The sequence below is a fragment of the Anomaloglossus baeobatrachus genome, chromosome 3 (genome assembly GCF_048569485.1).
Source record: "Anomaloglossus baeobatrachus isolate aAnoBae1 chromosome 3, aAnoBae1.hap1, whole genome shotgun sequence".
Classification (NCBI taxonomy): Eukaryota; Metazoa; Chordata; class Amphibia; order Anura; family Aromobatidae; genus Anomaloglossus; species Anomaloglossus baeobatrachus.
Genome location: NC_134355.1, coordinates 109,748,526 through 109,761,728, shown reverse-complemented (window position 1 = coordinate 109,761,728; position 13,203 = coordinate 109,748,526). Strand labels below are relative to the sequence as shown.

The 13,203-nt window shown below is 39.4% G+C and overlaps 1 protein-coding gene across 1 annotated transcript in view; it reads right to left on the bottom strand.

The window, feature by feature from the left end:
- EFEMP1 (EGF containing fibulin extracellular matrix protein 1) overlaps positions 1–13,203 on the bottom strand; it is a 156,935-nt gene that overhangs the window by 29,022 nt on the left and 114,710 nt on the right. The window contains exons 5-6 of the mRNA XM_075339375.1: positions 10,633–10,755; positions 3,701–3,820 (exon numbers count right to left, since the gene is read on the bottom strand). Of these exons, the coding sequence (XP_075195490.1) occupies positions 3,701–3,820; positions 10,633–10,755 (243 nt within the window). The remainder of the gene's footprint in view (positions 1–3,700; positions 3,821–10,632; positions 10,756–13,203) is intronic.

Sequence of the window (13,203 nt, the reverse complement as noted above, 5' to 3'; positions counted from 1 at the left end):
CTAATGTCGGCCCTTACTGTAACTAGGGCTTATTTTTGGAGTAAGGCTTATACTTCAAGTATACTCCAAAAATCCTATAAAATTATGCTGGGGCTTATTTTCGGGGAAACAAATGTTCACACTGCTGGAAACTGCTGGGCGAAATTACGAGAATTATGTTAGATGACCGATTGTTTGGTCCCCAGTCTTATCTCTTTCAGATGTGTTTTCACCAACAGTTATTTTGTGTTTGGCCATCTTTAGACTGGAGGAACTGATATGTGGAGATACTTGAAACCCTTGAAATAAGGTTGATTTCATGTTGAAGGATACATCATAGCTTCCACATGAAGCTCCACAAACACATATTTCTTGTTACCATCTTTGTTATATGGAAATACTCAAAAAGCCTTCCTTGACCTGCAATGACAATAGTTGGGACTACCGTTTTCTACAATGACATTGTCTTGTAGCTGTAGAAGATCTTGCTTCAATGTAAATATGGAGTGCAACCCAAAAAAATTCAAAATGTCTTCGTCCTCGGCAAAATTTTACATTTTTACTCCTCATTTACCAGGAACAGTCTTACGTTTGTCAACACCAGAAACCAGATTCATCCATCAGGTTATTAGATGGTGGAGTTAAAAAATTGTTTAAAAGAACTGAAGTCCTCAGTGATTGATACCTTTTAATGGCTAACTGAAAAGATGATAATAATAGCAAGCTTTCGAGACTACTCTGGTCTCTTCATCAGGCATGGTATAACACAAAATCTGAAGAGTCACATATTTATACACAACAGGACATAGAATAGTGCAGTAAGAAAAAAACAAAAAAAAACAACAACAAGTTATATGAAACAGAACTCTCACTATGGCAGGGGGGCAAACTGTTGTGGCCATAAATATTGCTGCAGTTCAGTGTGAAAGTTTTATTGTCCTCTGATTAGGGTCTGGTCCAGGGCTGTGATGCGCTCGAATGGTGAGAGGAGCACATCTCTTAACTGATGTAAAAAGACATGAATCCATGAGACACATTCATTCCTGCTCTGAATGTGTTAAAGGTCATCATAAGTTTGTACTCCCATAGTCGATTCTGTAGTGAAGCTTACAAAATTCATCCTCACCCATAATTACTTTGCATTTGACAATAACATATATCTACAGGAGACTGGGACTGCAATGGGAAGCAAAATGGCACCACAATATGCATATCTTTTCATGGCCAAGCTTGAAAGTGACTTTTTATCCTCTTGTCCTATCAGGCCTCTGGCCTACTACCGTTACATTGATGATATTTTAATCATCTGGACAGAGTCTGAGGAGCAGCTGAAGACCTGCCATGAACACTGTAATCAGTTTCATCCCACCATCAACCTAACACTCAACTACTCCTGCACGGAAATCAACTTCTTGGACACCATCATTAAACTACGGAACAATGAAATAGAAACATCTCTGTACAAGAAGCCAATAGACCGTCCAACATACCTGAAATTGGACAGTTTTCATCCAAAACACATAATAAACTCTACTGTATACAGCCAGGCTATCAGGTACAATCGGATATGTTCCAACAGTACAGATAGAGACAATCACCTTGAGGGCCTCAGAAAAACCTTTTTGAATCAAGGTTACCACCCAAGAACAATTGAAAACCAAATTATAAGAGCCACCAGAATATCAAGAAACCATCTCCTACATTATAAAACTAAAGAAGAAAACAACCGGGTCCCTCTTGTAGTCACCTACAATCCACATCTGGAGGTGTTTAGAGGAGCTGCACGGAAACTACAACCATTACTGCAAAAAGATGCCCGGTTAAAATCTATTTTTCCAGACCCCCCACTTCTGTGTTTTAGACAGCCCCCAAATCTAAGAAGCATCATTGTAAGAAGCTCCCTGTCCTCTCCAACAACAACAGGAACATTTCCCTGCGACCAGAAAAAATGTAAGACCTGTCCATTTATATTGACAATGGACCAGATCACATCAGGACTACAAGATCCCAGGTACCTTCAGCTGCACCACAACCAATGTGGTGTACTTAATTATATGTACCAAATGTCCAACTGGGGGTCTGTATGTAGGGGAGACCGGACAACAGCTCAGGACAAGGATGAATTCTCACCGCCACACAATTAAGGAAAAAGGAATAGATCTACCTGTGGCCAAACATTTTTGTAACCCCGACCACAGCATCATGGACATGAAATTGCTGGTATTGAAAGGGAATTTCAGGTCCCAGAGAGATAGGAGACTATGGGAGTACAAACCTATGATGACCTTTAACACATTCAGAGCAGGAATGAATGTGTCTCATGGATTCATGTCTTGTTACATCAGTTAAAAGATGTGCTCCTCTGACCATCCGAGCGTGTCACAGCCCGGACCAGACCCTTATCAAAGGACAATAAAACTTTCACACTGAACTGCAGAAAAATTTATGGCCACAACAGTTTGCCCCCTGCCATAGAGATAGTTCTGTTTCATATAACTTGGTTTTTTTTTTGTTTTTTTTCTTACTGCACTATTCTATGTCCTGTTGTGTATAAATATGTGACTCTTCAGATTTTGTGTTATACTGAGCCTGATGAAGAGACCTGAGTAGTCTCGAAAGCTTGCAATTATTACCATCTTTTCAGTTAGCCATTAAAAGCTATCAACCACTGAGGACTTCAGTTCTTTTAAACAATTTTTTATCTCTACTGGCTAACACGGTACAAAGATATATTTTACCTGTATCTAGATGGTGGAGTGTAATTGAGAGAGAACACAGATCCACTTTTCTTGAGTCATTTGTAGTAAACTTTGGGGTACTGTAACTATGGCACATAATAATCTTAGGCTTGGTTAGCTGCTCAGCCATCGTAATCAAATCTATGTACGGTAATAACCATGTTGATTTTACCAACAAAGCCAGTTTGGAATAACTTACTGAGTGTAATTAATACATATACATTCATAATTTATGGTAATAAAAATGCCTGACGACTGAAATGTGTGAATGCTGCCTAGAGTCATTCTGGTATAGACAAGTACACCAGCCTCATTAGGTTAAGAGATTTAATACTGTATGTAGCTTCAAGAGTGAAATCTAATGACAAATTGATCAGCTTTAATAGATATACAAAAATTCTAAAGTAAGGTAGCAAAAGTATAATGGCTTAATAAACTATCTTTACTCATACAGAAGTGGAGTTTCCGCACATCCGACCAGGTAATGGATGTTTTAAAAAAATTCTTCTTTATTAGACCATCATTAAAAATCAGACATACAAATCCATGGAAAAAGATTACAAAACTTGACGCGTTTTGAGCAAAAAACGCCCTTAGTCATAACATGTTATCACAATGAAATCAGAATGATTTCCTGTCCTGATGAAGGACACCTGATCTCTGAAATGTGTTGGCTGAATAAATGTCACGTTCCTACACTGCTTTTGGACTTACTACGTCAGCCCCTTCTTTTCTGCTACTTCAGAGTGCATATATGAACACGTTGACTTTGTATTCAGCCCGTATACACTGCTCTATATGCCCAACTCATGCTGGACTTTAAAGCGGTGTCTTGATTGATCAGTGGGAGTCAAAGAACCCCGACTGATTAAAAACACTGAACAGCGCATACAGAATATTAAGACTTCAGTAGAGCTGGAATTATTGTTTCTATATATATTTTTTGAACAAAGACTTGCAAGAAATTAGACGACAGAACTTACCTACGCAGCTGTAATTATTAGCAGCGAGCTGAAAGCCGGCGTTACACTGGCAATAATAGGAACCAAGTGTGTTCACACAATGATGGTGACAAAATGAAGATATGGAACATTCGTCGATGTCTACATGGTGGGAAGAAAAAAAAGCTCATATATTATTTTTATAAGTACATTTCATACGTCCTTAATAAGGTTGAATTTTAGTGACTATATGATGCAGCATCCATTCCCGTCAGTAGCTCTATTGAATGAACGCTACGTGTGAAGATGCTGATTTTTTTTCCTGTTGCATTTGTTTTCATCAGAATATACAATAGCGATTTTTACTGATTATTGCATTTTTGCTGATTTGTCTCCTATTAGGTTGTCTTTTTTGGTGCAATTGCATGTTTGTTATGTATTTTTTCAGGTTCTCCATAGGTGCATATAGAAAGAAAAGACATACTAAAAACTGAACAGTGTAACTATAAATGTTAGGTATTAGTGAACACAGAAGAAATACTGCCGAAAAAAATGCAGCCTTCATGCTACTTGGACACATGGCCTAAATCACCATTGGGTTCTATGATGTTACGATCTCTGTTCTTTAGAATCTCTTGTAAGTTTGTTGCAGACACAGGTATACAGTTTAATTTGGCCGATTTACAGGACTAAAATCTCAAAACATGAATATACAGGTACATTTCAATAAATTAGAATATCCTCAAAATGTTAATTTATTTCAGTAATTCAATACAAAAGGCGAAACACATACGGTATATTATATAGAGTCATTACACACAGAGGGATCTATTTCAAGTGTTTATTTCTGTTAATGTTGATGATTATGGCTTACAGCCAATGAAAACCCAAAAGCCATTATCTCAGAAAATTATAATCTACATACATAATTGCCAGTTGCGGATGTAACTGTATCCCACAATACACTGCGGCACTGTCAGTTGCGCAGCCGCAGTTTGCTCCCACATCATAGCCATGGTAACCAATACCCATCTAATATATAAAGCTGAGTGTATGTGTGTATACGTGTATGTATGTATGTATGTCCGCTAATGGAATCCACACCGTCGCATTTACAAAATTCACGAAATTTTGCACAGACACTCCTTGTGACTCAGGGAACATCATAGACTATGTTTGGGTGGGAAAATTTAACCCCGCACTTTACAGTTACTCTCCAAAAATCCTGCGTCCATTAAACTGAATGGAGGTGGGAGCTATAGGTTATCAATAGCAACTGTCAGTGGTTGCTATAGGAACAAAATAAACTGTTAGTATAAGAAGCTTATGTGGGAGGTAATAAGATATTGGTGGGGAGATGGATAAAGAGAGACAGAAAAAAGACAGACAGACAGACACAGACAGAGACAGATGGGGAAAGAGACAGAGAGATAGAGACATAGAGACAGACAGAGACAGATGTGGAAAGATACAGACAGAGACAGATGGGGAAAGAGACAGAGAGATAGAGACAGACAGAGACAGATGGTGAAAAAGACAGATGGGCAAAGAGACAGACCTGGAAAGAGACAGACCTGGAAAGACACAGCCCTGGAAAGAGACAGTCCTGGAAAGAGACAGCCGGTCAAAGAGACAGCCGGGCAAAGAGACAGACGGGCAAAGAGTCAGACCTGGAAAGAGACAGACCTGGAAAGAGACAGACGGGGAAAGAGACAGACCTGGAAAGAGACAGACGGGAGAAGAGACAGATGGGCAAAGAGACAGACGGGCAAAGAGACAGACCTAGAAAGAGACAGTCCTGGAAAGAGACAGACAAGGAAAGAGACAGACGGGGAAAGATACAGACGGGCAAAGAGACAGACCTGGAAAGAGACAGACCTGGAAAGAGACAGACCTGGAAAGAGACAGACCAGGAAAGAGACAGACGGGGAAAGAGACAGATGGGGAAAGAGATAGATGGGGAAAGAGAAAGATGGGGAAATTGACAGACCTGGAAAGAGAAAGCCCTGGAAAGAGACAGACCTGGAAAGAGACAGACGGGGAAAGAGACAGACCTGGAAAGAAACAGCCCTGGAAAGGGCCAGCCGGGCAAAAGGACAGCCGGGAAAAAAGATAGCAGGGCAAAAAGACAGACGGGCAAAGAGACAGCCCTGGAAAGAGACAGCCCTGGAAAGAGACAGACGGGGAAAGAGAGAGACAGACAAACACACACATAGAGACAGACACAGAGATAGAGACAGACAGACACAGATGGAGACAGATAGACTGATACAAATACAGACAGAGATAGAAACAGACAGACAAGGAAAGAGACAGACAGAGAGACAGACAGACAGTGACACACATACAGAGACTGGGAGAGAGACAGAGAGACAGTTACTATCCCGGGCAACGCCCGGGTTCAACAGCTAGTACATACATAAATAATATATTTACAATAATATACCTAATACATAGAAGTAGAATATAATAACATTTCAATTTATTGTCTTTCTATTACTGTTATGTAAAAGAAAGAAGCTTTGCCATTATTTTTGACATGTTAATAAATTGTATATTTGTGTTTTTTGGTCCACTTTGGGAACGGACAATCACACACACATCAAACTGCACAAAACAATGTACCACCTTCAATTATAGTTACAACAGCTTACAAGAGACCATTAAAGTGTAAACACACACACACAGCACATAGGAGACACCACATAGTAAACACAGCTCAAGAAACAGAACACCAAATACCAATATACAGCACACTACAAGGAAGAGACAGTGCACAGTGGTGAAAGAGGTCAAATGACACAACACATACAATACACAAATGCGGAGGGATGACATACAACAGATATATTGGAAAGCGCAAACAGTGTGACACATGTCCACTGCTCCTGTCAGCACCACTAACCATAGACATGTTCATTTCGCCGCACTCCCGATGCGATAGCATCGGGCCTATTTCAAGTATTATATAAGACCAACTGAAAAAATGATTTTACACTTAGAAATGTTGGCCTACTGAAAAGTCTGTACAGTTAATGTACTCAATACTTTGGGTTCTTTTTGCATAAATTACTGCATCAATGCTGCGTAGCATGAAGGCAATCAGCCTGTGTCACTGTTGAGGTGTTATGGTAGCCCAGGTTGCTTTGATAACAGCCTTCAGCTCATCTGAATTGTTGGGTCTGGTGTATTTCATCTTCCTCTTGGCAATACCATATAGATTCTCTGTGGGGTTTAGGTCAGGCTAGTTTAATGGCCATTCAAGCACAGTTATACTGTGGTTATTAAACCAGGTATTGGTATTTTGTCACTTTGGACAGGTGCCAAGTCCTGCTGGAAAATGAAATTTCCATCTCCAAAAAGCTTGTTGGCAGAAGGAAGCATGAAGTGCTCTAAAATGTCCTGTTAGACGGCTGCACTGACTTTGGTGTTGATAAAACACAGTGGCCTACACCAGCAGATGACATCGCTCCCTAAGCCATCACTGATTGTGGAGACATCACACAATACCTAAAGCAGCTTGGATTGTGGCCTCTCCACTCTTCCTCCAGACTCTGCGACCTTGATTTCCAAATAAAATTCAAAATTTACTATCACTTGAAAACAACACCTTGGACCACTGAGCAACAGTCCAGTTATTTTTCTCCTTGGCCCAAGTAAGACCCTTCTGTTGTTGTCTATTGTTCATGAGTGACTTGACACAAGGAATGTGACAGTTGTAGCCCATGTCCTGTGTGGTGGCTCTTGAAGCACTGACTCCAGCAGCAGTCCACTCCTTGTGAATCGCCCCCAAATTTTTGAATGGCCTTTTCTTAACAATCCTTTCAAGGCTGCGGTTATCCAGGTAGCTTGTGCACCTTTCTCTACCACTCTTTTTCCTTCCACTCAACTGTCCATTAATATGCTTGGATACAGCACTCTGTGAACAGCCAGCTTCTTTAGCATTCAACTTTTGTGGCTTTCCCTCCTTGTGGAGTGTGTTAATAACTGCCTTCTGGACATCTGTCAAGTCAGCAATCTTCCCCATGATTATGTAGCCTACTGAACCAGACTAAGGGACCATTTTAAACGCTTAGGAAGACTTTGCAGGTGTTTTGTGGTAATTATTCTAATTTTCTGAGATAATGACTTTTGGGTTTTCATTGGCTGTAAGCCATAATCATCAATATTAACAGAAATAAACACTTGAAATAGATCACTCTGTGTGTAATGACTCTATCCAATATATGCGTTTCCCTTTTTGTATTGAATTACTGACATAAATCAACTTTTTGATGATATTCTAATTTATTGAGCTGCTCCTGTAAGTATTGTGATTGTTAGAGTAAGGTTTCATTTCCACATATCCAGTGATCCATTTTTTACCTCCTACGACACGGCAGTGAAATACCGGGAGGAAACTGATATGAAAACATATCCGGCAGTTTACAATGTGGGGTCATTCACATTCACCAGTGCATCAGTTTTTTTTTTTTTCAATTTTGCAGTATAAATGGTGAAAAAAATCTGGAGATAACAGAGGCCGTTCTTACATCAATTGTCAACAGTTTAGGTACAAAAAAAATGATGCTCATGGGCTGGATCTATGGAAATCCGGCTTTAAAAAGGATGTTTCAACTATTTAAAGGGATATTACCATCTCCAAGTTCCTATCCCAATATGTAGTTATAACAATGATATTAGCAAATACCACCAATTTTAAATGTAGTATAGTTCTGCTGATTAGCTATGTCGCTTACCTCATGTGCAGGGCATTGCAGCTTAAGTATCGATGGTTCCGACCACTCATATAATAACAGTTAGATAGTCACGTGTGGTCGCAACTATGGATACCTAAGATGCAATGCCCTGCACATGAGGTACGAGACATGGCTATATCAGAAGAACATTTCTAATTGCTAATATTAGTATTATTACACCTATTACATATTGGATATTATCTTGCAGATGGGAATTATAATTTAATGGGGTGTTACCGGGAGGGGTCATGTCCCTGCACTGTCTGTCACTGTCCAGTCAGTGATGACAGTATGCAGCTGTGTACGGCAAGATAAATCATAACACTTAGTTATCAATTTATTCATTAATTTATAAAAAGAATAACATAGGAACGGCAAAAAATATGCAGAGTTGTAAAATAAAGGTACATCAGGATTGGTATTTTGTGGGGTATACAGGTATGTCTGGCATGTTAAAAATGCTAACGGGTGCACTTTTGTAATATGTCATATTTCGTAACATAAATGATTAAAGTGTATGTACACGTTATCATGGGCTCATGAACTTTGTATTGAGCTCATACTCTGCTCATGCAAGAACTTTTTTCCACTTACTGAGAATGGATATTAAATAAAAAGTAAATGATAGATACCCATAAAATGCAAAGTTAACGGCTTTTATCAATGTAATTTTTCAGTATGCACAGCTCCCTTGCCTTTCAGCTTAAACCTCATACACATAACAAGGAAGTGTGAATGGAGCCTCTGAAAACTTTGTGAGGAGCTATGTAGTGCTTTAATGTAATTGTATTAATTCAATATTCCCCACTAGAAGCAAGGCCATCATGTGAAATCAAATGCATCAGGTAAGGATACAATAATAGACCCTATGTAACAATGTGACTTAGGCCCTTTTCACACATCAATTTTTTGCCATCAGTCACAATCCGTTGAATTTTGAAAAAAAACGGATTCAGAGACTGATGCCGCTGGATCCGTTTTTTTCTCATAGACTTGTATTAGCGACAGATTGTGACGGATGGCCTCATGTTTCATCCGTCGGAAATTGTTTGGACGGAGAAAACTGACAAAATGACGTTTTTTGTCTACGTCGAAGAAACGGATAGCGACGGATCCGTCGCCGTCTGTCGTTTGGTAGAATGGAAGCCTATGGGTATAGGATCTGTCATAATCCATCAAATGACGGAATACGGCAACAGATTCCATTTTTTTTAACTGAGCATGCTCAGATGGGGTGTAAAAACACTGTTGGGCTGAAAAAACTGATGCGACAGGTCAGTTTTTTTTCAACAGATCTGTCACATCAGTTTTTCCACAATCTGCGACGCATCAACAGATTGTGACTGATGGCAAAAAACTGATGTGTGAAAGGGGCCTTATGGATAGCAAGGGACAGGGGTTCCTAAACTGTCCCTCACACAAGGGAATCCCATGCTATCCCTCACTTCCAGATTACCCCTGATGGTGGGGACACCAGAGTCCTGTGCCTTACTATACTTCTGAACAACGCTGATCTGTTACCACCCCTCCCCCCAGGGAAGGAAAGGGCAGGAGTCTGGTGGAAACACAGATGAAACAGACAGGGATAGCAGAAACTCAGTCACACTGCACACTCACAGGAATAAACAGTAAGACACTAAAGGAAAAAGCAGTGAAGTAATGCGTCAACAAAAGGACAACAAGTGGTAACACCACAACTTCACACAACAAGAAGCACTACAACCATCAGTAAATATGGATCACAACACCTCACCAGACCAGTATAAATAAGCTATAGATGGCATTAAAGGAAACGTCCAGCCAGCATATATAGGAAGACAGCGAATGTGACTGGCTCTCTAATAGCATTTGAACACGGAGACTAACAAGCAGTCCAGCAGTGATTAACTCTTGCTAGCCTGCCCTTAAACCACAAGTCTGTGAGTCAACTGCCGAGTCACCCTGCCTGATCACAGATATCACAGATGAAAGCAAGCAGAGTGCAGGAATCAAAAGTTTCCCCAGATTCTGATGCCATCATGACAGTCTGCAAAAACCTAATGTGCCACCATAAGTAAGGGTGCTGTAGTAACACCGCGCACAAGATGGAGCTTTATCATTGATTGTGCCTCAGAGTCAAATGCTGTAGACGTTCTCAGAAGTTTTCTATGTGCCTGTTCACATGTATAAACTTTAAATGCTGTATTCTAAAGTGATATCAAGAACAACAGTAATTGGTTAAGGAAATTTACTCACCAATACACTGCTCTCCTCGTTTCTGGTATCCTCTGGGACACAGACAAGTGAATGATCCTCTGACATTATTGCACACTTGATCAGGTCTGCAATTGTGTGTTCCAGTTAGACATTCATCTACATCTGTGAAAAACAAAATACATTTGCTATCAGAATTTTTTTAGGTAAAGTAAAAGATAATAAAAACACTGGAAAAGTATTAGAATTAGAGATGGAAGTCAACATTTCTGCTGTACAGAGCAATGCTGATGTCCTGCTTTGTACAGCATAAGCAATCGGATGATCGCAGCTTCAAATCCCCTAAAGGAACTAGTAAAAACAATAAAAAGTGGAATTTTTTAAAAAATTTGTTTTTAAATATGGAAACCCCCCAAAAATTCAAAAGCTCAAATCACACCCCTTTTGCCCCATTGAAAATAAAACAATAAAAAAATACACATTTGTATCACTGCGTTCAAAAATGTCCAACCTATCAAAATATAAAATAAATTAATCTGAGTGGTAAACAGCCTAACAAAAAAAATTAAAAAAGACAGAATTAAATTTTTTTGGCCTCCACAATCTTGCAATAAAATGCAATAAGAGGCGATCAAAACATCACCTCTACCCAAAAATGGTATTTGTAAACATGTCAGCTTAGGGCAAAAAAAATAAGCCAACCCGAAAAATGAGAACTTTACAGTTCTCAAAAAATGCACCATTTTTGGGGGATACATTTCTGAATTTTTTCCACCAATTAAATAAAAAACCCCTCAAACTATACATGTTTGAGATCAACGAACTTGTACTGACCTGGGGAACGATATTGTCTGATGAATTTAACCATATAGTGAATATGGTAAGTAAACCCCTTCCCCAAAACATTGTGGAATTGCACATTTTTGCAATTTCTCTGTACTTGGAACTTTTTTTTCCCATTTTCCAGTACACTATAAGATAAAATTAACGGTTTCATTCAAAAGTCCAACTCGTCTTGCAAAAAACAAGCAGTCAGGCACATCCCCTCCTCTGACTGGCACCTCACAGTCAATGTACAATCTCTATAGAGGGCCTAGGGTGGGCAGGACAGCTTTCTCAGCTCTGCTACATGACTAAAGCTAAAAATTCTGATTGTGTCAGAACAGCTGCACCCAGTAATCTAAGTGATACATCATTGGATTCAGGATCTCTTTGCCTACATCATGCTGCTCTCAGATGAGGTAGCAAAAACCTGCTGACAGATTCCCTGTAATGCTCTATGAAAGCCGATTGAGGTAACTTTTGAAAAAAAATCTAGAATTAACACAGAATGATTGTTTGAAAAGTAAAACGAAGAATTATAATGTTAAAAATAAGAGTGAAAACTGCAATTTCAAGTTTATTACAGCCTATAACAGAGGTAACCAAGCCGTCAGAAAAATTCTGAGGACATATTGGTATTTATTGAGAAAGGATCTGATATTGAAGGGAATTCCCCCTTCTGAACCGAAGATCACTTTTTGTAGGGATACTAGAATAAAAAAATATTATTGCAGTAATAGTTAACTAAAGAAAAATATCACAGTAATAAAAACACAAAATGGAAAAGAAAAACAAAAGCAGTGACACAAATGGAAATAAATGCAGAGTTAGAAAATGTATCAAAAAATGCTGCTGTTGTAAAATTATCAATCATAGAACTAAATTTCTAAAATCAAATATCAGAGATGAAACTTCAAAATTTGCCCTGTAATTCTGACTGTCACTTTTGCTATCAATTGCATTTGCAGCTTGCAATATGTTGGTCGTACAACGCAAACTCTGCAATCAGAGCACAACACAAAAAATGGCTTTTTAAAATAAATCGTAACTAGACATCTAACAATGAAAATTAAAATGTTAAAATGTTAAAAATGATAGAAAATTTGAAAAAGATCTTGTTCATATATATGTAGTATAATAGCTGTAGTGCCTGGCATTGCCCGGGATAGTAACTAAGTGTCTCTCTCCCACTCTCCCACGCTCTGTCTGTCTCTCTCTATTTCTGTCTGTCTCTCACTATCTGTCTCTTTCCCTGTCTGTCTGTTTCCCTGTCAGTCTCTCTGCCTCTTTCCCTGTCTGTCTCTCTGCCTCTGTCTGTCTCTTTCCCTGTCTCTCTGCCTCTGTCTGTCTCTTTCACTGTCTGTCTCTCTGCCTCAGTCTGTCTCTTTCACTGTCTGTCTCTCTGCCTCTGTCTGTCTCTTTCACTGTCTGTCTCTGTTTCTTTCCCTGTCTGCCTCTGTCTGTTTGTCTGTCTCTTTCCCTCTCTGCCTCTTTCTCTGTCTGTCTGTGCCTGTCTGTCTATGTCTGTCTCTCTCTTTCTATCTGTCTCTCCCCGATATCATATTACCTCACACATAAGCTGTCTTATACTAAGGCTCTGTGCCCATGTGTGAGTATTGCATGCAGTTACGCTGCGATCTGCACTGCAGTGTAACTGCATGCGTCCTGCGTCCCCTGCACAATCTATGAAGATTGTGCATAATCCATGCTGACGTTGCATTTTAGAACGCAGCGATTTGCATGCTGCCAAATCTCTGCGTTCTAAAAAGCAACATGTCACTTCTTTCGAGC